This window comes from Plectropomus leopardus, chromosome 9, assembly GCF_026936395.1.
Source record: "Plectropomus leopardus strain MGB_pleo_1.0 chromosome 9, ASM2693639v1, whole genome shotgun sequence".
In the NCBI taxonomy this organism is placed as follows: Eukaryota; Metazoa; Chordata; class Actinopteri; order Perciformes; family Serranidae; genus Plectropomus; species Plectropomus leopardus.
In genome coordinates, this window is record NC_142184.1 from 11,988,735 (window position 1) to 12,015,159 (window position 26,425).

Consider the following 26,425-nt stretch of genomic DNA (forward strand, 5'->3'; position numbering starts at 1 on the left):
GAGGGCGACTCACGCATTTAAAATTAAATTAGCTGAGGGAAGCTGAATGATTTTTGGACAGAAATTGAGTACAGTTCAGTAAGAGGTGACAGTTCACAGTAGTAAGTGTGCTTTAAGAAACATAATACTGTAATAGATTATATTTGGGGTAGGTGGGGAAGTGTAGTTAAGGGAGCGGTTCTTTTACTAAGACAGACTTCACCCAAAGGAGGACGATTGCTCATGTTTGATAAGAAACACAATCATTTATCTTCCCTCTTCTGTTCTTGTGCATCACAGCTGATAAACTACAGAATAACTCCACCTCTAGAGCCCCAGCAAAACAGAGGAAGTTAAAGGATGAGTCTGGTAATAGTATATATATATATTTTTTTACAGTCAACAAATCTCAAAAAACATCACAACAGCGATTGGTCTCTGCACTGAAAGCTTGGCATATCTTATTTCTCTTTCCTAAAAGAGCTCCTTTGTTGTATAAAAACTAGAAATAAAATACATAAATGAGCCACACAGTTGCAGACTGATGTGTCCCAATGCAGGTCCTGTTAGCGATTACAAGCCATAATGTACAGGAAATAAGCCCCCCAAAAATAGAATTAACACCTCATGGTTTTATGCCTCTGCCAAGCAGTTTCAAGTTAGTTTACATCCATGTCTGTCCAGACTCAGATGTAGCCATGACAGGTGACAACGCTTCAAATTTTGCTGCAAAGAAGCTACAAGTTCTCAAAAATCGTCAACCCCCCAGCACAGAAGATTGGCAGTCAGCAGTTTTCAAGACCCAAGATTGTTGAATGAATGTTCTGTTCCTGAGTTGCAAACTGTTACATGAGAAGATTGATAGCAATAATATTTATCCTACAGTCAACATTAGACAGACGCAGCTGGTTTGCTTTGTTTAGCAAAAACACTGGAAAAGTGGAAACAGCTAAACGAACATAATCTACATACAAGTCTCTCTAAATTCACTAATTAACATCTTAACTGTAAAGCTTGTTTTTCTGATAACTACAAACTAAAGTGCAAAAACAACAATTTACTGGGGTTGTGAGCCATACCATTTCTAACCTGGCAACTGGAGGAAACAGCATAAAAACACACTGTATTATTTTGATTTTGTTTTGGTACAGATGAAACACACAACATGTAAATATGTTCAACAAACAGTACATTTACCGTACTGACACGAGACTGAGAACGCTCGTAATCTAATTCTCAACAAGAACGCAAATAAGCGTATTCACTCAAATGTTGAACCCTTATAACCAATATAGCGTTCACCTCAACACTTTTACCACTCCTTTAGTGCAGAGTATCTCAGTGACACAGTGAGAGTCTTCTATGACTCATGTGTGACTCTCCAGCCTCACAGTCTCAAGCAGCCGCTGTTTCACACAGTTCACCACACTTAACTGTCATTCGACCACACTGACAAAACAATAGCATGACTTACTTAGAAATATTGACTTTATTTTGCATATTTGTTTTAAATGTGATGTATGGCTTGGTTCATGACTTTACTAAGGTGGCGCCACAGCACCGTGAGACTCCAGTTTCATCACTTAAGCATCAGTCTGTATTCTGCAGCGAGAGAAGAAAAAAAAACTAAACAAAGAAATAACTGAGCAGTACAATGGGCTGGAGACAGAGCTCGGTCCTGACACTGGCGTATACTGCATCGCTCTATTTCTCTCTCATTCAACACACACACACACACACACACACACACACACACACACACACACACACACACAGAGAAACAGACACCAAATACACTCACACATATTCACTAAAATCACCTACACCCACACACATTGACTTGATATGTAATTGTAATTTAAGTACCATAAAACCAAACAGTCTCCAAAGACTGAATCCAGACACTATTGCTCCAAAAGTTACAGGTGTAAAATAGCCTAATAAGCTGCTGCAGGTGTTTCATGTGATGACCGTTGTGTTTTTAGGTGTTAACAAAGTCTCAGTAATGTTCTAGAAGTAGCAATACAAAAACAAAATATCAGTGTTGTCTACCTTATTCATGCTCGTCCTTTATCACCATAATTGCATATTCTGTTAAACTGTTGATTATCACCGTGTAATGACTTGCCAGCAGCAGATAAAAGGAACTAAAGGGAGCACAATAAACATTTTGTTCATTTGAGATGAGAGACTAATAAAACTGACAAATTGAACCAGGTACAGAGAGAGAAAGAGAGAGAGAGATCTCTAAGGCCATGGACAGAAAGGTAACCTTGAAGAGGAGGTAATTGAACCTTTGTTTCTGAAAGAGGAACTGGCTCTCAGCTTGGCGAATATCCAGCGTTCAGCTCGGTACAATTGGAGAAACTGCAGCCGCAGCATCATGTCAAGCAGACATATTTCTCATTGTCTTCACCTGTCCACTCTCCAGCAGTCGGCCTGCCTCCAGCCTCGGTGCTGAGGGTCAGCCGTGTGACAGAAACGTCCAGAAGATTACCAGTCGTCTCACTCCAGTCCCTGACGTCCTCGTGTATGAAAGACATTCAGATCCTGTGCTGATGACAGTAGCAGTAGAACATTTTCATCAACTATTACAACAACAATAATATATATATATAAAAAAACAGGAATGAGAGTGCTTTCTAAAAGCCCTTTTGATTACACCACACTCTCTCCCTGGTTAGTCTCATCCTGATGATGTCACAGGCCAACAGTCACTCTGTTTTGAATCATCAGTATGGCAGCTGCAGCTCCACTCAGAGCAGCTCACTGCATGCGGTCAGGCTGGTGCAGAGGGTAGTGCAGGAAGGCCTGCGGGGCGGCAGACATGGTGGTGAGGGCAGCCAGAGGAGGATGGATGGCAGCCGGAGGGGTCGGGGATGCGGTGAGAGCGGGCGCCGGTGTGCCGGGGGAGAAGGTGTAGCTGAGGTAGCCAGCAGAGGGCGACGGTGAAGGGGTGTAGGGGTACTGCTCCAGTCCTGTGGGGGCGTAATGGCTGTAGGCAGCACTGTAGTCCAAGTAAGGGGAGGCGAGTGCCGTTGCTGTGGGGCTGAGCTGGGACTGCAGCACCAGGCTGGGCTGGAGGAACGCCTGGGGGTAGACGTACTGCTGGGCGAGCCTGGACGGACAGCAGAAGAAGAGTAGGTTAAATGATGCCAATTAACTGACTGGACTGAGCGTTGGGATGATAGATTAACACTTTCAAACGCAAACAAAATGTCTTCAAGCTCTTCAAATGTGAATTTTAGGATAGATTTGAATGTTCTTTTGAAGCTCTTAATGGTTTGGGACCAGCCTGCTGCAGACTCTCAGTCGTTCTATAATCCCTCACGAGCTCTCAGTTCTTCTGCTGTTGGCTTTTTAAATGCACAAAAGAAAAGCACAGCTTTTGTTAACCATGCTCCAAAATTATTGAATACCCGTCCAAAAGGTAGAAAAGAAGCGGGCTCTATGAACATTTTGAAACAACAGCTGAAAACTTATTTAGTTGGTCTGGCTTTTATAAAAAAAAAATAATTCCTGTAATTATTATTTTATATCAGTTCTCTTATTTTCACTATTCTTACTACTCACTGTAGTTTTTACTTTGAGTTTTTTATATTGTTTATCACCACCTGTCGTTTGATTGTCTAATCTTGTCTGTTTTTGTCTTTTTTCTTCATTCATGATTATGGATTATGGTTTTCACGAATTTGTGCATAAAATTTGGATTGAAATTTGGATTGTTTACATTAAAAATGTGAGCACAAACAAAAGTGATGCATATGTTTTTTGTTTTGTGTATTTGACAGCTTTGACCATGAAATTGTGAGAAAATAGTGAAAATACTCATTACCTGCAGCACTAGATTTGGAAACATACTGTACACTCACATATATAACGCCACATGTAAGTGGACGAACTGGAGAGGCAGCATTCTTTGTGTGTTTTCATATAAATATACTGTAGGCCTATGCATATGCTCTTACCACTCTCTCTCTTTCATCATCTTTGAGTAACTTCTTTAAACGTTGACTCCCATAAACCAGACGGGAGGATAACCTTCACTTTCTTTTCTGTAAAACCAGAACCTAAGATATCACGGTGCACAGTTGTTAAAAAGTAAAAGACATGCCACTTTGACATGTTTTACTAGACTGTGTATCTTATATTGGATAATCTGGTAGTTTTATTTTGTTATTTTATATCTCAATCTTTTGTGAGCCTCATATTTTCCTTTTTTCTGTTTTTTTTTATTCATGTTTTTTATGTTGCACTTTTAGCTGGTAAGCTGCTGTGTAAACCCAGGGGAACTTTATGTCACATTTGTTTGGAGGATTGTTGTCTTTTTTGTGTGAGTTTGTTTAAGTCTTTAGTGTAGTTAAAGGGACAGTTCACCCAAACTACTCCTACTAACCATATCACCGGGCAGAAGGAAGCCTGCATCTACTCAGTCAAAAGGCTCGTGCTTGTGACAGCATGAGGTGTAAACATTAACAATGTCCTCCTCTGCTGAGCTGCAATGTTGGTTGGCTCAGTGGTGCTAGGTGAGCTAGCACTAGAAGTACACATTAGGCAGCTGTAGTTCAGTTTCAAATGATTTTTTTTGGGCACCACAAGCTGAGTGCCATCTAGTTCTTTTTTTCGTGAGAAGGCAGACAATCTCCAATACTTGGCAACTCACACCAAAACAATGTAGACTGATGAATACTCTTACAGGTAAGATGAAAAATACTGTCCCTTTAAATGTAAAAAAGACAAAAAATTAAAACATCTTTATGCTAAGCTAAGTCCCAAGAGTAAGAGATGTAATAGAAGAGACTGTTTCATAAAAATAGAAAAATGGCACACACGGGCCTGATCACATCCATATGAGATTGAATATCTGATGACAACATCTGCAAAATCTGATTAAAGCATTGAGAGCTGCCACTCCGTGTGAGATCTGATCTGATTATTAAATGTCATTTAAACAAGAGTAACAAACACATTGCATGTTTGAGAAATGGGCTGCAGTTTTTTCAGTGACAGCTCCTTTTCTTTATATCCATGCATTAAAAACTTGAGTCTTATCACGGTGTCTTCCACCTCTTCCTTTAAGAGCAATTATCAGCACTGATAATTACAGATCTAAATAGACCTCCTCCCTTGTGTACTAGTTTAATTAGCACACTGCCTTAGAAATGTTCAAAAAGAAACGCTTTGTGCCGAACAAAATGTCAAAAAAAAGAAAGAAATAACTATCAGTCTAACTATTAGTCTTGTTTCTTAAACGAATAATTAAAAATTAGGCCTCTGAGTTGAATGCCTGTGCACTCACTCACACACTCACACAAGCTGCCACAACAGATGCAGTGTTTGAGTGTGTTGATACTCCGAGCCACGGCAGTAATGAGAGAAAAAAGTGCTCCGCTGTCCTCCTGTATTCACTCATGCCCTTGCCTGAGGCTGCCCACTTAACCTGAACTGCCTCAGTTACATCTGGCAACAGCTACAGCGATCATATCAGAGGAACTGGGTTATGCTGCTTAAGTAAAAACAACAGAACATGACAGTATTTAACACTTACGCTCCAGTGATCAGTCAAACGTATTAACCTGACACTAACCTTGTCACTGAGTCTGAACAGGTGATCTGAGCAGCGAGAGGCAGCCTGCTGCTGCTGCTGCTGCTGCTGCTTACCCCTAAACAGAGCCGGAGCAGGGATCAGGTGTGCTTACACAACAAATATAGAGGGACCAGGTCTGTTCACACCCTCTGCTGTATACACAACGAACAGGCACACACCAGTTCATGCAGCGTGTCTGCTAATACAGTCCCATATGACCCATATTTTAGTTTTAAAGTTATTTAACCTTACTTAGCTCTTCTATGAACATATTTAACCCTACTGTTTCCAACTGAGGGACTCTTAAGCCTCCAAAATTCCTGCTAAATTTCTTTAATAAACTGGTAGACTTTATTCTGCCAGAAATACCCACTTTCTGAACACACGGGTGTTTTTGAAAACGTTTTTTTTTCTCTCCTTCATTCGCAAAAATCAATCCTGTCCACAAGCACTGTTTAAAAAAAAAATATCCAAATGAAAGCGCAAAAACACTTCTGAAGTGCTGCCAACATTTTCATTCTGGAAGAAGTTTTACAAAAGGTCAGTTTTAAAATGGTAACTTTTTTGGCTTTTTGTCCAAACATTTTGTATAGACAAAAGGCCAAAAAGTTATGGTTAAAAAAAATATCTGTGTACATGTGAACTAGGCTAAACTCTCTGCCAGAGGGCAAAAAAGTATATTTACTAAAACTGTCAAACTATTCCTGATGACTGTAGATGTGTTGAGCATCATATTTAACACACTTCTTAGTTATTCTGTCTGACACAGTTGATACTTTTTTGAAAACGGAACTAGGATTTCATATGTTCTCAGAGTTCAAATAAATATATAATGAGGAAACAAAAGGGGGAAGTTATTATTGGCTCTGTCCAATGAAAAAAAATCTGCCAACCACCAAGCACCTCTAAAGCTCACTAATTAACACTTAACCTTCATAAAAACCCAAGAGTAAAAAACAATTAAAATGTTTCCTTAATAAACAAATAAGACAGAAAGCATTAATTTGTGAGCTTTAGGGGTGATGTTGGTGGTGTTAAATTGTTAAGGCTTTTTTTTATATAACTAGGGTAGCTCTCAGTAAATTTGGCCTTGTCTGTACATTCAAGAAGACAAGAAGGTTGCACAAAATCTTTAATATGCTAAAAGTTCTGTAAAATCTCAGAAACAATGCCTGTGGCCTTTATTATTGGTAGAACAGTATGTGAAGTTTTTGAAGACAATATTGATCATGATATTTACCACTTTTTGTGTTAAAGCCCAGCAAGACATGTTTGGTCATGCTCAACCTGCAAGCAGGATTTTAGTTCGGCCTTTAGGCTGAAAACACAAGCTGCGCAAGGTGAGGTAGGTGGTATAGTGGCCTGGCAACGTCAACAAACAACCACACAACTGTCATCACATTTTGATTCAAATGTAAAATATGGTAACATCACCTTCATCCAAATGGGCCTTGTCCAAACCAAACTGGAGCAGAGAGTACGAAGTGCAGTGTGTGAACAGTTTAGGCTATTTGTCAATGAATAAATGCTACAACTCCTCAAGGCCCAAGCAAAGCTCTGATGTCTTGCTTACCAACCACTAATAAAAGTAGAGGGGGTAAGCTCCAAAGCTAGCAAGCTAGGTTGGCCTCTTAGGCTCCCTTAATTTGGACTGTTGAGGTGGACCAGCTGTTCTCATTGTAGTGACAGTCTTAGTCACTCCTGAACAGATAACAGAGACATGTCTGTCTGCGAGACAAAATATGACATGTCAAAAAAACAGCTGAAATACACATAGTAGAGTATGTCGAGACACGTCATGTTGAAAAAACGGCCAAAATCATCATAATATAGTATAGTATGTCAAAAAATGTCAAAATATTACATGTAAAAAAAAAAAGCTGAAAAACACATAGTATAGTATGGTGAGACACGTCACAGTATAGCATGTTGAAAAAAACGGCCAAAAACCGTGATAATATACAGAACAACATCACTCCCTCTTGTGTGATATTGCTTAAGTATAGTATGCCGAAAAATGTCAGAATATGACATGTCAAAAAAACAGCTGAAAAACACAAACTAGACCATGCAGAGACATATAATAGTATAGTATAAGTATAGTTACAGCAGTTTACAGTCCATGTATGAGGGACAACAACTCAAGAGAGACTCAAGTCTCTCTTGAGTTAGTGAGGCAATTACAGATCCCAAATCTGAATTTATTTTGCTGTTAGCCCTGTGAGTCTTGTAACTGTTTTTTTTTAGTGTTAAATTAATTAAGTTGAGCTTATTTTTATTTAGAAGGTGAATTTGTTGATAATGCTTTGCATTTATCCATATTTAACCTGTATATTTAAGTGTACTTTAAATCATTAAGTATAGCTTGCCTTTGCAAGAAAAAACAAATTCTTTAGTGTCATCTTTTTTTGTGTTTTTTTTCTTCCAAGTATCGTTTCAGCACCAGCACAGTTTTTAAAGTATCGTTTCAGCACCAGCACAGTTTTTAAAGTATCGTTTCAGCACCGGTATCGTAACCATTTGAACTGAGTTTGGTCTGCGTTTGGGAGAGAGAGAGAAGAGAGAAACTCTTTGTGTCTGTGGTGTCGGGCAAACAAAAATGCAGAATACAATGTGTAGTTTGAGCAAGCCAAAAGCCCCTACATGAGGCACTGAGGGAGATGAGCAGGGAGATCTGGGCATTGGTAAGATGAAGGTTTACAACAGTTTGTTTACACAAACGACCCACACTGTTATGACACAGAGCTGGTTGAAAATCTTCAAGTATCCCTTTAAAGGAGTCAAAACTCACAGACTAAAGACATACAGCTGAGGCTGATATCGGAGCCCTCCTCGACCCCTCTGTATCTCATCCCTCCTCACTCAAACTCCCTCAGTCTCTCCCAGAGCAGAAGTGCAGTGTCATTCCCACGGCTGTGTGCCGCTGCCTGCTTGTGCACCGGTCTGACTGATTCAATGTGACAGCGGCATCGTATGAGAGAGAGCTGCGCCTCGCCTCTCTCCTCACAGTGCCTAGCATCATTGGGGGCTGTCAAACACACATTTATGTATACAGACACAAACACACACACACACGGGCATGAGACACACATGCACACAACACACATCAATTACAGAGCTCAAATGCTGACAAAAGTGAACACGCAAGTCTGAAAGAAAGGCGTATAAGACACACTTAAAAGGTTGTTGCAGTCAGTTAAGCAGCTTAGAAGAGGATGTGAATGTGTGTGTGTGTGTGTGTGTGTGTGTGTGTGTGGGGCGAGTGGGGGGTTCAGGCGTAGCAGGGCTAATTGGCGCAGCTGCATGGGTGTACGCTCACTAACAGACCCACGAGAGCAGAATAACCTCCACCGACTTCACTCTCCCTCCCCTCGCTGGGTTCACTCCCTCACAGCCAGCTTCCTCTGCACTCCCCCTCACTGTCCTTCCTTAAAACCAGGCGGTGGCGGCAGCAGGATAAAAGAGATAGGATGTACTGAATAAAAAGAGGGTCGAGGTCAGGACTCCTTGGGCAAGGAGGAGTGAGCGGGAGGGAGAGATGCTGAGAGGTGAAGGATCAGCCATCATATCCCTCATGCTGTAGGACAGCCGCGCTTTTAATAGTTCAGATCAGGGATGTGAGGAGGGTGAGTCAGACGAGGAGACAAACACACACTTATGGAGACACACACACGACCATCTCGATAAACACACACACACGGCTTGAGGGAGGGTGAGAGATAGAAAGGCCAACATCAGCGCTGGACACTCAGCTCTCATGTCAGCAAGAAAGACTTTTGAATTAATATATCAGTATAAACGGGGCTGCGTGATATCAGAGAAAATGTACAGTAACTGACATGTTTACCCAGTAAACATCATTTCAATGTGTCTCAGACTGTACATGCTAAAACTAAGAGATTTGTCTTTGTATCAGTGTAAATGAGATTAAGGTCTGTACGCAAATTTTTTTGTTTTGTTTTGTTTTTTAAATGGCGACTGACATACCTGTTTTTAAGAGGCTGTACCCACTCACTACAGTGGTCCCTTGACCTCTGACCTCAAAATATAGCTGAATGAAAATGGGATCTATGTGTACCCATAAGTCTCCCTTTAAAAAGTAATGTCCACTTTCTGCTAGTCCCATTCAGTTCGACTCCTAATCAAGACAATCTGGTAAGAATCACTTTATCTTGTCAATATGGACTCCAAAACTGTTTTGAAATGCAAAATAATGGAATTGAAAACATGATTAAAAATGTGATTGCAATTAACTATTGAAATTCTGCAATTAATAGCAATTTTAAAAATCAAATGTTTGAAAATCCTACTTAATAAGTCTGGTAAGACCATCCAGATGACCTGAGCTCAAAATTCTGTTTCACTCTGTGAATCAGTCAGGACTCTCTGCTGCCCCAGAGACTTTCAACCCACTGCAGTCCAGTCGGGCCAATCGGGGGTCCACTCTGTAGCTAAAAATGTCGGCAGCTAATCAGGGACTGCGTTATAGCTGATGATGTAGCATGCAAGCCTCTGCTTTGAAAACAGTAATGGCAGCTCCTGCAGCAACTAGTGCTGACTTTAGCATTAGCAGAAAAAACACAGCGATAAGTGAAATTTATTCAGTAATAGAGTTGAGAACAACAATTAAACAAGAGGACACATTTGAGAATACTTTTTTTGTCATTCTTCTAATCACGGCCATAAGGATCGGTGTTCACAATGTTTCGGACAAACAACAAGGACACTGCCAGCTGGTATTTTGCAGTCCAGAGGCAGCTGGGTGCTGAATGAGAAATGCCGAAATATACTGGCAACGCTAGTGTATCAAAAAAACTTAATGGGGATTGTTGTCAACAAGGTACATGTCACATCAAAACGGTAAATATAAATACACTGTATTTTTTAGACCATTACTGTCTAACTAAAAACGTATTTGTGAAGAAGAACAGATGCTAATGCTAATGTCATGATTGGCTGAAGACGTTTGTCTGTCAAAGCGTGTAACTCGTGCCCACTGAAAGTACTGTGAATGGCAGCGAGTCAAGACTGACACAGAGAGAGAAACAGAATGTAGAGCTCACGTCATCAGGATGGTGTTACCAGGCTACTACTTGTTGCCCATCAACAAAAATTTTAAAAACATCCAGTTCTGATCCACTAACAAGAAACAAGAAACTAATCAATCACAGAAAAAGATCTGACCTTAGATCTAGATCAGCTTATTTCAAGTTACTAGTAAGCAGCTGTTTGTTCAACATCACCTGTCTGCAGATGCCTTAGATTAAAAGTAACACTTAATTTTAACGTAATTAATTAACAATTGACAAGCATTATATAAAACCTTGGTTTGGTTTGTAATGCACATAATGTAGCTGTAAACAGTGGTAAGAACATTTTATCATTTTAAAAACGTGAAACTAGAGTCCAAGTTGGAAAAAAAAATTGAGGTTACCCTTTAAAAGTCAGCCTCAATCTGGATTAATCTTATATTTCATATAAATATAAAATTTTGTTATCAACATCAGTTACTGCTGCAAAAAATCCAGGAGAAGAAAGTGACTTTAGTGACAAAAAACAACAAAAGCTCAAAATGCAGATGAAAATGTGTCATCTGCTAACAGACAACTGAACAAAATGGGAGCTTTCTGTGCTATGAAAAGCTTTCAACATGACCTTTTTTTTTTTTATTATATTGTTTTTCAAATTAGGTTTTTCATCCGACAGAAGTGCCTCTCCTAATTGGGTCCCTGGATAAGAGAAATATACACTTGAGGATTCACCGTCTCCCTAAAACCCCCTCGACAGACAGATAAGAGTGATAACTACAGGCAGAGAAAGAAAGATCATTTAGAGGGGGAGGAAGGCAGCCAAAGAGGAAACCGGAGGAAGAGAGAAAAAAATCAGAGATGTAGAAAGAAAACAGTCGAGGACTTGAACATATCAAAGGAGTCAAAACTCGTCTGTGCTGTTTTATGATTCGTTTTTCACTGAACCATAAATCTTTTTCAAACACAGAAACAAGCTCCAGCGTCACGTCGACCACCAGGCCCTACAGCTTCACTGCACCCAGCCACAACTACACCCGGCCACAGGTGTGCTCTTAGTCTGTCACCCCCCCCCCCCCCATTAAACTGCTTCAACAGGAAGTACTGACACCCCTCCACCTTCAACTGCCTCACCACACATCCATCCCCTTTCTTCTCTGAAAAAATAAACACCACAGCACTTTCCCCCTTTTTTTTGGAGAAAAAATAAATTTCACTTCTGCCAAGCACCGACGTTGGGTGCTAAAGGCAGACAGCAGGCAGCCATGGGCGACAGATGTCCCCCCTGCCTCAAACGAGAACAGCCCCCGCCTCCTCCCCCCACGACTCAGCTGTACCTCAAAGCCACATTTGGCATCAGCCCGTCCTCTGTCCTCTTAAAACTTAAAGCAAATACACAGAAGCAGCAGACAGAGCTGTGCTTTGTTTGAGTTTTGCTGTTTACTGAGAGTGTCAGACCCTGAAGCCCCCAGGAGCCCCACAGCAGTGAAGACGGAGGGCAACAAAAGACCTGCAGACATATTTAGATCTATAGCACTCATGTTTACAAGAAAAAGAATAAAAACTGAAACTCTGACAGTACGTGTAGAAAGACTGGTTAGATCTCACCAGTATATAAACCACAAAGGAATAGTTAGGGGTTGTTTTTCAGGGTCAATACTAATACCGTTTATTAGTAGTTAATGAGATCAGAAACAGATATTTGGAACCAATATGCATTTAAATTAAAAATGAAAATCTTTCTGTCAATACTTAAAATTTGGAATAAAACAAACTCTAACACAGACCTTTGTTTGAATGCCTTCAGCAAACATTTATGCAAAAGTGAAACTTTCAACATCATATATAGCACGTTCCCTCTAACTTTTTTTTATAAAATCATCTGAAAATTTAAATGAAAATGAATAAACTAATAGCTTGCTAAAGTTTTAAAAAGTAAAAGTTCCTGCCATGCTGGTGCTTTCGTTGCACTTTTTAATGAATTTATTTTATCGGCAATCATTAAAATAAAACGCCAGATATCAGCCCCAATAATCGGCCAGGCTAATAATCTGTCGACACCTAGGAATCGTTCAATATTTGTTGAGTTTGATGAGAAGATCGACACCACTCTCATGTCCGTATGATAAATGCCAAGATACAGCTAGCAGCCCATCAGCTCAGCACAAACAGTGAAATCAGGAGGAAACAGCAAGCATCACTCTGTCAAATGTTTCCAAAATTCTCCAAAACACACCTCTAAAGCTCTTTAATAAACGCATGATGTTACTTATCATGTTGATTAGTGAGCTTTAGAGGTGGATTTTGCTTTTCGACAACGCAATACAAGCTGTGTCTCCCTGTTTCCAGTTGTTTAGCTAGGTTAAGCTACCCTATGTGTGTGTGTGTGTGTGTGTGTGTGTGTGTGTGTGTGTGTGTGTGTGTGTGTGTGTGTGCGAATGAATGAAAAAAAGTGCCACCAGTTTGTGTGTCATCTAACCTAACATAAAATTGAAACTGTATTATAGAGATTTTAAAACAAAGAAGAGATATTGCTGTCAGTGAATCCTGGGTAATTTTGTGATGGATTAAAACGGCTTCTTCTCTTTATCAGCTGCAGAGGCCTGTTTAAACCTAGGCTTGTTCCTAAAATAAAAGGTCCTTCACATCGCCAAGAAATGTTTGAATCTGACTGCAGTCATACTGATCATGTCAAAGGCTCATCTTGCCTCAGAGCAGAGAGATCTGAGCTGGACAGATGCGCCCTTTGCATGTACTAAAGGCTGAAAAATATTAAGATATGAGAGCCTGTATGGTTTACTTATCTCATACTTAAACATGTACTGTGAGTCTCTTCTGTAATGTAGAGGAATTAAATCACAGGCGCTTGCAAATTCATTTATAGAGTCAATATTACCTCAATTCTCCTTTAGACAAAGAAAAGACCTTTATTAGTGAGCTGTTTAATTTATATGTAGTTGGAAAGACAAATATAAGGTGTGATAGTGATTTAACATGAAGTGAGTTTCCTGCTGAAAAAAGTGAATCTGCCATTCATTTAAAGTGCAACACATCGTGCAGCTGTGCAGTACTGAGATCTCTTGAGGTTACAGTTGTTGCAAAAACTGGTATCGCTTCTTCTTCTAAAACAACAGATTTTAAATACACACCAGACAACGAAACTGACTTGAGTTTTCCAGATACATCGTAAACAGATTTCTTCCTCAGTGTGTTGTTTTGAAAAGGAAAGCCATTCAATTATTATTTGATTAAAGGGGAACTACAGTCATTAAGCAATGCACTTCAAACAAGTTGTAGGACTTTTGAGAGATATATACTGTATAAATATGTATAAAAGAAGGATCGAAATCAGAGCAACAGAGGACAAAATAGTCTGACATAGTTTCCTAGTCCAACAACACTGGATCCAGCAAAACACTGGAATCTGTCTGTTAGCAATTTGTTTGCTTCTTTTCTCGACTTTACATCTTTATAGATTGAATATCTATCTGTTTAGGCAACACATTCTCACATGCCAGTGGCCCTTCACATCAAAATATGACAAGCCAGGTACCCCTCCTGCATCAGTTTTGGATGGTCAGGAACAGTATGTCAATTTCCAATTCAGTTTCTGCTTATAATATGCTTCCAGTCTTTCAAAATAAACTTGTAACACTGGTAAACACTTTGTTCTTATGTGTACTTCCCTAGGTTTAGGCAACAAAAGCATCATGCTTTTGCATAAAATTAGTAGGTTTGTTACTTGAATAATGCAACATCACATGATATATGTAACATATGTCACTAGCACAGTAGGCACACTCCACTGACTTTTGGTTTTACAAGGGACACAAACAGCAAGCTCCTGGGTTAAAGTCTCGAGTTTGTTTGACCCGTCCACCTCCCCCTTCCATCTGCCCTATGGGAACTTTCATGCTCTTCTCACTACAAACGTCAACAAATACTACGGTCTGAGGCGTCTCATACCGTTGCTTAAGGGTGTTTAAGCAAGACTCTACATTTTTTTATATGTTCTGATATTACATAAACTACATAATTTGTTAATTACTCAAAATGGAATTCACAGATTAATTGATAATTGAGTGACTGGGTTGTGCTTTCTGGAACGAGACATTGCTGTTGAGTTTTCAAATGTAATTTTCGGGTGTTTTGAGCACCACAAGCCGAGTGACATCCAATTCCAGAAAAGGCAAACATCTCTACGGGCAATATCTCCAACACTTGGTAACTCACACCAAAAACAATATGGATTGGTAAAGAGCACTACAAGTAAGAGGAAAAATATGTAGCTCAGATTTTGGTGTGAACTATCCCTTTAACGCTTGAATTTGCAGGTGTTTCTACACTGATAAACAAAGTGTTGTCCTCTGTGTGTGTTTGCCTTAAAGGTGTGTTAGTTATTTAATGTGCCAGGTGATGTTTCCACCTCTTTTTTTTCAGTTTGCGAGGTGTCAAAGCTGTGAGACTCTTCCTGGAAGCAGAGATTAAAACTCCCTCTGCTTCGAAAGTCCGATTTCACTGCGGGAGACTTTCAATCAACCCATCATCACTCATTCATAGACTCATCTGGGTCAGCCTCAATTCCCTCATCACTCATTCAGAAATTGAGGACTGCAATATTAATAGCACTCAGAACAGTTGAGGTTTTTAATGGACTCTCTGTAGCCGCAGGATCAAAACTTGTCATTCTGCAGAAAGTCAGTGTGAAGAGTTCTTTTTCTAAAATAAGACATCATACATGTTACTTAAAAACACCTCTAAAATAAAGAAGATCCAGTCGGTAAACTTTCTTATCAACCAAAGATCAAAACATGTTTTGCACTCTTTTCTCTAAAGAGCAGATATTTCATTGTCAAAGTCAATAACACGCCCACAAACATCAAACAGCTGTGACATTAGCTGACAGCATCTTCATCTAAGATTACCTAAACAACATTCATACACCAAATATCTGAGTCAAGCCTCAGTAGGTGCTGTAGGTGTTCGACCTGCAGCGTCACTCTGCTGTCTTTAACAGTCCTGGGAATGAATCATCTTTCCATGATGTTTCACTCAGGAACTGAGTCATTAAGGTTTCCTTTTGAGTTCACACTGAAACTCAGAGAAACTAGATGAGGAGTTTCCGGGCTGGTCAAATTCCTGACAAAAACACCAGAAGTTCCCATGATGACACTGTTCAGCTATCCAAAACATTAGGAGGAACAAATCCTTCATCATGGTGGATGCAATATAATTCTGTAATATTGAAATATTTTGTGATATAGCAAATCTTCCAGAAAATCAATCAAGAGACTATTATTTGATAAGATCAAGAGAGGAAGGTCTTTGTTTCCGATTTATCCAACAAATTAAATACCAGACAAATAGTTGCCTGATAGATTAACTAATTGATTAATAGACTTACTGTTGCAGCTCTGACGCCATAAAAAAGTCCTGATCATTAATTTTCAACATTGCCTACAGTGGAATACTGGGGTGTCTGACCTTTTTGCTAAAAGTAAAATCTATAAACAGGACAAGTTTTGGTATCAGAAGCTTTCTAATTTATGGTTTTATGCTGTTTGTAGTCTAGGTAAGTAGAAGTGACAAATCATGTTTGAGCCGCAGCTAGTCTGTGAGGAGAGGCAGAATGCATTGGCTCAAATGCAGTTTGATTGGCCATTGTCTGATGATGATTTAGTTTTTTAATACATTTTTCTTATTTATATACATCCATATGCAGATATCTGTTTATAGAGATTACCTAAAATTAATGCCAAACAGAAGAGTTGGCCTTGGCCAAGTCTTGGCCTGACTATCAGCAGGCTACACTGGATCGCCCAAAATATTGGCCCTGAGCATGAAGTTTGCCTTTCTAGCAGAAATCTATTGACAACATTTTTTTTCATTTCACCCCGTCACAGCACCACTACAATGCAACATGTATCAATGCGATCAATGATTGTAACAGATTTAAGGGACACTGTCTACCATGGAAAATCACCAACAAAAGGAAATTCCTCAAGTTTCAGGATATATGATCCAAAATCAGGGAGAAATTAAATACATCAACAACCGAGATAGCATTTTCCCCAACATTAGCATGTAGCTACATGCAGCAGTATACTTGAAGTCAATGAATGACTCTAACTGAGCCATGAAAAATCACCAATAAAAACTTTTAAACCAAAATCTTCATAACCGGACATATTCCAACTGGAATATGAATCAAAATCAGGGAGAATGAAAAACATCAGCAACCATAATTACATGTTTCTCTCACATTAGTATGTAACTACATGTAGCAGTATAGGCCACTTAATAAGACACTGTAACACTTTCAGTAGCATGCCGAGAGCACACAACCATTACAAGTAATCGAGTTGAAAAATTTCTGGAAACAGAGTATTCAAAACAGTCTAAAGCCCAAAGACTGTATGCTTAATATTAATATCTGACTGTGACATTATATTTGGCAGAATATAAGAAAAGGCATGATAGGTCCCCTTTAAGGAAAAGGTTTGCAGTGAAGACGTCTTGGCTAGCTGTATGTTACTGGAAAGAAAAAGACAACTTTCTGACCAATCACAGCTCTTGTTGTCTCCTGCAGTTCTGTATCACAGTGGCCACTGTAGCTCAGACGTGTAGTTACATGTATAAGGTCTACATCTGTAACCCCTTATTTTCAGAACAATGAATTCAGTTTGTGACCCATTGTGGGACTTCTCCTCCCCAGGCTGGGAATCACTGACCTACACCCAGAGATATTATATAGATATGAACATGTCTCTACATGCACGAAGATGAGAAAGAAAGCAATCTGAGATAATGGCAGCAGTGTGCATGTGCATGTGCGTGTGTGCATGTGTGTGTGTGTGCATGTGTGTGTGTGTAGAGGAAAGAGAGAAGGGATGCAGGGAAGTTTGACTGAATGGCTTGATGCCTCAGTAAAGCCCAACTCATGCGAGAGAGAAATTCACAATTGAGCCTCTCGTGTGTTTAATGGCCCAGAAAGAGAGAGAAAGAGACAACAGGAGACAAATCCAAATACGATGTACAGATACAGATATGAGCGCAGGGCTGAACACGTCTTTGAAGCATCATTTGTGCTCTATGTGATGGCTATTTTTTTCTTTCACATTGCAGAGTGGCATTAACTACCACAACCTGAGTGGAGAACAAGAGTGCTCACAAATGTCAAGGACGGAGGAGTGAGATGTATTGTGTTGAGGAGGAGGCAGGTGAGAGAGAGAGAGAGAGAGAGAGAGAGAGAGAGAGAGAGAGAGAGAGAAAGAGAGAGAAAGAGAGAAAGAGAGAGAGAGGTGGAAATAGAGGTATTGATTCTTCTCCGTCTTACCCGTATTGCCTCTGAGCCCACGTAGGATGGACTTGCTGAACTCCAACGGAGAGACCTGCAGACAAAGAGAGGCAGAGCGGTGAGGAGGGATATTTTAGCTACCGGCTGCACAGACAACGAGAAAGACGGGCAGACAAGGACAGAGCTGATTCTCTGCCTCTCTGCCTCTGCTTGTTTGTCTCAGATGTTTGCATGTATGCGGGGTATCTGTTTTTCCCTCAGCGCACACACATGCTCGACACAAATAATAATGCACTCTATTGAACACAAACATCTGTGACCTCGCTGCCTCCAGAGTTCACCAGGAATCAGCTGAGGCTGACTAAGAAAGAAGAAACCTATCCTCCTCCTCTCTGCCCCGCCTTTGACTTCATGTTAACATTCCTGCAGCTATACTGTTCCTCCTTTCACAGCACAGCTATGACTATCAGCACTCCTCTTGTTGTTAGAACATATATCTAAATGCGTTTTTCTTTCTTTGGCAGCACAAAGAAGAGACAGACACACTGTTATTTCTTGCTCTTAACAGTCCCATCCCCTCCTGCTCTTCTTATTCTCTCCCTCTCCTATTCTCTCTCTCTCTCTAACACACAACAACAAAATACCAAGCGCTGCCATCTCCCATCAGCTGCATGCTTGGGGAGTTGCGTTGCGAGCGGCGGCCACGGAATAAGGACACACAGTCAGTTGTTGTTGGCGCCACTGTTTGTCAATCACACCTACGCTCGGCGGTATCTCAGCCAGCGAGCTGTAAATGAAGCAGCGAGGGAAGAGCTGCTGTCAAGGTCTGGTGTGCAATGAGACGTCGGAGGGGAAGTGCGGAGCGTGTGCGCTGGTGGTTAACATAGAAAAAGCCCGGCGGCATGAAAGCTGTGTGTTCAATCAAATACACAAAGAGTAAATGTATGGTGGGAATGAGCAGAGACTGTTGGCTGAAAGAAAGGTACCAGTTATTTTGCATATTTTATCCCACTAACCTCAAAATTTGTACACATATATCTGTTTTTAGATTTATGTCCTATATTCCATGCAGCTGTGGGGGTGTATTCAATTCACAGCAACATGAAAACCAACATAAAGAGACTTGACACTTGCTTGAGAGCCATTAACAGTGATTATTTAGCTGCCTTCATTTTTCATCAAAGTTAGACTATTAATCATTTGGTAATGTCAAGACAAGCGAGAAATATCTGGATGTGTTTTCCTGCACTTGTGGGAAGATGCGATATTTGAGATGTAACAGCTTCTGAACATCAAATCTTTTCATGCAGGAAACTAAGAAATATATCCACTGATATCCATGTTCCAAGTTGAATAAATGCAGAGCTTTACAATTTGACAGAAATATCTTTGACCTAAAAATGCAGAAAACTTCTGTATTGAACCACGGTTCTTGACTAAGCTTCAAGTCTCTGCAAGCCATCGGCTACCTGGAAATTAGGACACCACTTTGCAAAACTACAGTGCCCAGCAGTTTTAGTCTTTTTTAAAAAAATGTGAAACTATCTGTTCGTTACCTGTTTTTAAAGATTTCTTCAGTAGGAAACACTGAGGCTCAGGAATGAGTGCCGCAGGCAGGATATGAAGTCAGAAAGTATTAAGAGAAGTATTAACACATTATTGGTTTTGATCTTTTACCAGCTTAATCCTTTTTTAGGTATTGGTTTAAAACTATAGACTGTTGAAAGAAAAAGACATAGCCACTGTGACATCAACCATTGGTTTGTGGACTACATTTGGAAGCCTCGTGTTTGGCATTTTGCCCATCGCCATCTTGGATTTTTAGATTAATAAATTACCATATTTGGACGAAAGGGTTGAGCTCTTGAGGAGTGAGGGGTGGATGTCCCTCATGAGATATTTTTAAACAGAGATCCTGCTTTAAGGCAGCAATGGTGACCCTTTATTACACCTGCTTTGCTTCTTCATATAGAAACAAACAATGCCAGCATCATGCTGCCTCACTGCTTTTTAATCTTTTCAAACTGATGATGAGTCAGTCACATCAGTCCAGTCCTGCCACCTGTCCCTTTAACACAGGCGTCAATTTGGGGTTGTTACTACCTCTGCTGCCAGTTTAAAGGCAAAACAACTTTCCCTCATTCTGTGATTGTACCTTTAATACAGACCAGTGAGGTGGAATAACAGATTAATATTCCCAGCTTGAAACATGCAGTGTAAAAGGGGCTGTGGTGACACCTCACAGTCTATCATTATGCACCTCATTATGCAATCATGCGTATCTTTAAGACTTACAATGAAAATGGGTGAGTTACATAAAAATTCAACCCCTGCGCAGTTGTCCTGAATGTGTAAATTAGCTATAAAGATCAAAACCTTTTTTTGAATCAGACTATAAACATGTTTATTTTTGCTGTAACGTTAGGCATTTTAACAGGGACGTCTATAGAACCTGACCCGCTTCAGGAGCCAAGAACGGCAGTTTTAAACATTTCTGCGTTGGCTTCATTTTTCAGCCCTCAAAGTTGCCTCTTGGTTAAAACATGGTGAAAAAAAACCTACTGATTTGACCCTGTAAATCATGTGTGTTATGCAGTGATCTAACACACTTACTTGTCTGTGAGCTGCGAGGCTTTGCTCCCAGGTACGCCAGGTTCACATTGGCCTTCCTGCCATCGATGATGGGGTTTGCATCTTTGCATGCCCGCTCTGCTGCTCCTCTGTCCACCATGGTCACCTGTTGACAGCGTCACAGCATTATTGATTGACAATCTCTCTTCAAAACTTCATAATAGCGTGTGAAAGCTTCTCTATCCAGGGTGAAGGAGTAATATTAACATGATGTAGCAACAGAGCGGGGAGAGGAGGGGGGTGGCCCTGAGGTAGCTGCTGTCCTTGTCTCTCCTCGAATGATTCAATCTTTTGGCTAAATGCGTGAGGAGACACTGACTCCACCAGATGAAGACAGCCATCAGTGTCTTTTAACGCTTCCAGTGGAGCTTATGTGGGAGGCAGATCTGTTTTTTCAGACCGAGCTGCCAAGGATGAGATACTGGAATCTACCTTGAGGGAGTGAGTTGAGGAGTGGGCAGATAGCAGTGGGAAGGGGTGGTGGAGGTTAAGACGCACACAGTGCAGTTACACTTAATATGTGAGGTAAACTACAGCTCCAGTGCCAATAAATGGGACACTGAAAGCTAAAACTGCCCCCGCTTGCTTTCGTTTCACAGCGTCAGACTCTGGATTCTTATGCAAACTGTGGCAGCGGATGGTTTGAGATCGCCAGGGTTCAAGAGGCTGCTGCAGGGAATTAAGACTGCTAAGAGGAAGTCAGGGGTGAAATAAGCATTGCTGTCCTTAAACAACTCAGCACTGGTCGCCTCAGCTGATTAGCAGCTATGCAGAGGCTTATCTTTTCTTTCACATATCTTTTTCTCTTTAGCACACAAACTGATAGTCAATCAACAACCAAACACATCCTGGCAGACCGGGGGGAAGGGCTGCATGGGAGGAAGTCAAAATGAAACTACTGCAGCCTTATCTTGCAGGGCCAACTGACGTGTCACACCTCTGTGACCAAGGAACCCCCCCCCCTCTCCTTTGTCTCACACAAACACAGCAGAAAGAGAGACATCTGTCCACAGCTTAACTCAACTTGTATCCCTGTCTCTCTCTGTGTATCTGTGCTTCTTTCTACACACACTGTAGCACAGTCTGTTCATTGTACACTCCTGTGTGTCTGCCTGCCTGCTCATTTGTTGCTCACTTTGGGACCTCAGAGATAATTGATGACACACTTATAAGAAATAATCTGCTGCTCATGCTTCAAGCATGTGACTGCCACCACCAGACACAGTGCACATGGCTGCTTGCAGGAACAAAGTGGCAATATGTGCAACTTCCCAAGGCAATAATAACATACAATTAACCATAAAGATAAAGTCGCTTCAAACTCATTACTGGCTGCTACAGACATGATCTAGTGAGGCTTCAGCCCCTCTGACTATCCAATTAAAGCCAGAGCAGCTGATAAAACCTTAATTAAAGCCTATATTTCACTCTACATGTGTTAACTCATTTATTCGGCCAGAAAACAGCAACTTAAATGAACTCACAAAGCCGTATCCTCTGGACTTGCCCGTCTGTTTGTCCGTGATAACCACCGCCTCGTCGATGTCCCCGAAAGTCTCGAAATATTTCCGAAGTGAAGCGTCGTTGGTGTGATACGGCAACCCGCCGACAAAGATCTTGGTGTAAGTCGTGTCTTTCTCCATGGTGGGGTGCATTATTTCTAACGGGACCCCGACCAGCTGGCCTAAAAACAGCGGGGAACTCATGCGGCTTCAGATTAAAAAAAGAGGAATAACACAAAGAAAAACAAGAAAGCAGCAGGACAACTTTACGCTCCTTGGTCACCGAGAGGCTATAACGATAACAGCGCGTCCATGGTTGAACACAGCAGCCTCCAGTTGCATCACATACAGCTTCTGGATATGTAGTCCTCCTGACAGGTGTCTCTGAACCTCATGTCTCCTGCCTCGGAGAAGAAAAAAAAACGAAGTGTTAAAGGCTCGGTAGGTGCGTCTTGTGTGCGCCCACTCCGCGTCTGGGCCAATAGACGAGCGGTGCGTCTTTTTCATTGGTCCATCCCGCCTCCTGCTCCACCCTGCTGCACACACACACACACACACACACACACACACACACACACACACACACACACACACACACACACACACACACACACACACACACACACACACACACACACACACAGGAAAACCCCCAAACAGCAGCTGAAACTGTTGAATAATTTGATATAGTGATGAGCCTGCACCAAATGTTATTGTAAAGACTGCCAAAACATGACTCATAGTATATTAATCAAATATATAGCCTACTGACATCTCGGCTGTAGCTAAAAGAAAGAGAAACTGACATTTGTTAACATCTAAGGACTGAAGATAGTTAAAATTAGACATCAGCTGCCTCATTCTTAATTTAGGATTTTTCAGAATGGTAAAACCCCCAGTGTTGGGGAAGTTACTCTGATAACAGCTTTGCAAGCTACTAATAATTTCACACTCGAAGAAGTTGACACTAGAGCAAATCCCAGGGAGAAATCTAGTTAACTTAATAGGCTACATATAAAAGGTCACATGCCAGCATAAAAATGCCTTTTAACTGAGATTACTGAAAAAAAGTGCCCACTTCTTCGAAGTTGTTGTCATAAACAACAACAAAAAATTAAAATACCCCTCTATTCATGAGAAACTGCACCAGTGTCAGCTTTGGTTTCGTATGTCCATCAGTCAGACGCCTGTCTCCATAAACTATAGTTCAGATGGGGGGTACTGCACCAAACAATCAGTTAGCCAGGTAATTTCTAAAATAGCATGCAGCAACTTCTCTGGTCATTTTTTGATAAGTAGCAATAATCAAAAGAGAGTTAATCACAGTAGATTAGCAATGGCAACATTTAAAAACCCTATTTTATGGCCCCAAACTGGTTATAGTTTCAGTAATTAACAACAAAAAATGGCTTACAAAAAAACCCTACATGTGCAAACATGAATGTAGTTCAACAACCAGCAAAACACTGCAAAGTGTAGTTAATTCATTGTTTACTGACACATAGGTCGCTACTCCCCCACACTGAAAATCTTATTTAAAGGGGTTCCTGCGGGCTAAGGGCTGATCCTGCGTCTGCAGGAAGCAGGATGAGGTCATCTGGCACAACCTCATCTACTGCCAAGGCGTATGATGAAGGGAAATAAATCTAAAGGGGTCGAAACTTCAGCAACATGTATTGTATTTATAACAACTTTATTACTGACTGGTTTGTTATTTATTTAAGAGTCTTAAAAGATATAAAACAAAATAATCCTGACGGTTAGCTATTCATGAAAAAAGGTTTTGTTTTTTATTTTTTCCCAATTTGTTACTTTTTTCAAGAATCATCAGGGCCCTTGGAGACCAAACAGAGAAATAAGCTTCAATCAGTCCAAACTTACGAAGACATTAAGCTACATAGACCTTTTTCAGACAGTGGGTTAAGTTAATGACAGAGAATGCATCATTTCAGTTAATGATAGCCAACCAGCATAACTGTAGAGAATCATATTTGCTTGTATTGAATCGTTCACTTCCATAAAAGGATTAAACACATCATAGGAGCCATACACTATAATGCACTGACCTTATCTGCTTTTTGCATATACATCTCATGTCATACTAATATTATGAATATTTTTGTTGGGTTTTGTTTCTTTTACTTTGGGTGTACCATAAGGACTTATCTTTGTGTTCAGGCTTGATTTGGAGAACAGGTCATTAGATGTTTCCTACAAGGATTAGTGCTGTGCTGATGGACTTTTGATTCATTAAAACCCTTAAATGGTTTCTGTATCCTGGGGGATACAGTTATTTGGCAGGCTGTGGAGGTAGGGGCATTAAGTTGGTGAACTTAATAATAATGTCAAACACTGAAGGGGGAGATGGGTCAGCTACTACGGTCATGTGACTTCATGCCAACATTACAAAATATACTCATAATAGGTAGCAAAATCCAAAATATAATCTTACATTAACGAAGTTGATGGCCATGAGGTACGCGTCATTGTTTTTTTCATGTTTATAACAACAATTTGCTTTGCTGCGCCACTCTATTCTTCACTCTACTAACCAAAACAAAAGTACCCTGAAACCAAAGCAGGTAAATAGAAATTGGGCATTGTTAACTTTATTGTTTACAACTGTGTTGTTCCCACTGTGTACTGTCCTATCCTCTAGAACAATCTTTCTCAGTTCATCAGATTTTCTGAGACCTTAGATTGTTTTAACCATTTGAAACCTGAGTAAACTGGCTTGATTTCTTAAAAAAAAGCATGGGAAGAAGGCAATGAGCAACTTTAGAGGAAGCAACCTATTCTTCTTTGTAAAAGGTACAAGAAAATTATCTAAATAATTAATAACCTTTTTTTTTTAAATCAACAACAAATAAGAAAATAGCCTTAAAATGTGCTTCATAATAATAATATTAATATTAATAATAATGTTAAATATCTTTAAATATATACTTCAGACAATTATAATTGTTTTTTGGACCTTTTGTCCCTAATTTAAAAAAAAAATCCAAATCTACTACTTTCCTGCAATTTGCGGAACACTTCCTGCCAAATTGCTCATTAAGCTTTACCCCATCTTTTCAAAAGAAATCATATCAATTTGCTCTGGTTTAAATACTTGTTAAGGAGTCTGAATGCAGTCCAAGAAAAGTGATGCAAATCCACGTTTCAAAGGGTTAAATGTCTTCTAAAAACCCACCTTTATAGGCAAGCCTTACTATAAAGCAACTCCATGTGTTTCTCTTGGTTTGTTTTGGTCTCGTCTGTCTCTGCACTGTGTTCCATATTGTAATTTATTAAAACTGGATTAATTATTCATTTCTCTCATTTTTAAAAGTTTGTGTACATATGTTTGCTTTAAAAAGTGCTATATAAATAAATATTTACTGACTTACATGTCAAAATGCCTTCAGTGAAAGCGGCCTATTGTTAAAAAATTCACTATTGCCTGTATATGGTAACCTTGGTGTAACTGTAAGGGGTTTAAGTTTAAGTTTAAGTTACTAAATTACGACTACTACCGTTACTATTACCGTTAGCCTACTATCGTTACTGTGACGAACAAGGGGGTCTACAGCTAACCTTTAACCAGCAGCACTCTTAGCATTAGTGGTGGCGGTGCTTTAAACTAAATGCTAACAATAACATTAGCCTCCAGCAGCATTGGTGATAATATTTACCATGTAATGTCTTCGTTTAGCATGTTAGCATGCTAGCATTTGCTAGGTAGGACTAAAATAAAAGTACAGTGGAGGCTAATGGGAATATCGTTGAGGGAAGTTCATGAACTAATGTCAGTGTTGAAAAAACATATCTGTTTCCAGTATTTGCGTGAAAATAAAGAGCGACACATTCACATATTCCCAAACCGCACTTAAATATTGCGTTACTTGTCTTGTGATCAGTGTCAGTGTTAGTAACTTTTCTAGCTAGCTAAGTCATTCAACTGTGAAATGCAACTAACGGTTACAATTTAGCTAATCCCAGCGCCGCCGAAAAACAAACATATAAACGTTGCGAATTACATGTGTTTATGCAATACGCTAACAATAAAAATGTACTCACCATCAGCCAAATATTTACTTTCGTCCGCCATGTTTCTGACGTCGAAGTCGGCGTAAGTCACGTAGCGAATTTTCCGCCAACTTTCCCTGTTGTTGTTGAGCCTGACGGAGAGTTCAGGTGAATTTCCGCAATCGGAAACACGAGTTTCCGGTTCTCGTTGAGATTTATAATAATACATCCAGTAGTTTCTCTCAAAATTCATGTTTCCGATTATTTCGACAGCACCTGAATGCGCTATATAACCAAATACCTAACACCAGATAAAAATTTATTTATTTATTTATCTATTTTTAAGATTTGTATTGATTTATGTAGGCTGTTGATATTACGATTATTTATTATT

At 40.1% G+C, this 26,425-nt stretch overlaps 1 protein-coding gene across 2 annotated transcripts; it reads right to left on the reverse strand.

The window, feature by feature from the left end:
• Window positions 1-1,449: 1,449 nt before the first annotated feature.
• rbm38 (RNA binding motif protein 38) lies at window positions 1,450-26,210 on the reverse strand. Of its 2 annotated transcripts, none has more exons than XM_042491718.2 (5): window positions 26,083-26,210; window positions 22,006-22,427; window positions 20,504-20,627; window positions 17,930-17,984; window positions 1,450-3,097 (listed from the first exon to the last, which is right to left on the reverse strand). In XM_042491718.2, exons 2-5 carry the CDS (start codon window positions 22,225-22,227, stop codon window positions 2,746-2,748), a joined length of 753 nt encoding a protein of 250 aa, XP_042347652.1. In that variant the 5' UTR covers window positions 22,228-22,427; window positions 26,083-26,210; the 3' UTR covers window positions 1,450-2,745. The 2 variants fall into 2 exon arrangements, with proteins under 2 accessions (XP_042347652.1, XP_042347653.1); XM_042491719.2 differs by having other exon boundaries at window positions 22,006-22,423; window positions 26,083-26,192.
• Between the last annotated feature and the right edge of the window lie 215 nt (window positions 26,211-26,425).

Excerpts from the sequence above, each read along its gene's own strand:
- rbm38 (XM_042491718.2), bottom strand. The coding sequence starts at position 22,227 with ATGAGTTCCCCGCTGTTTTTAGGCCAGCTGGTCGGGGTCCCGTTAGAA. Across the intron at positions 20,628-22,005 it reads AGTCCAGAGGATACGGCTTT|GTGACCATGGTGGACAGAGG; the intron begins GTGAGTTCATTT and ends CGCTGTCAACAG. Across the intron at positions 17,985-20,503 it reads GCCTCGCAGCTCACAGACAA|GTCTCTCCGTTGGAGTTCAG; the intron begins GTAAGTGTGTTA and ends CTTTGTCTGCAG.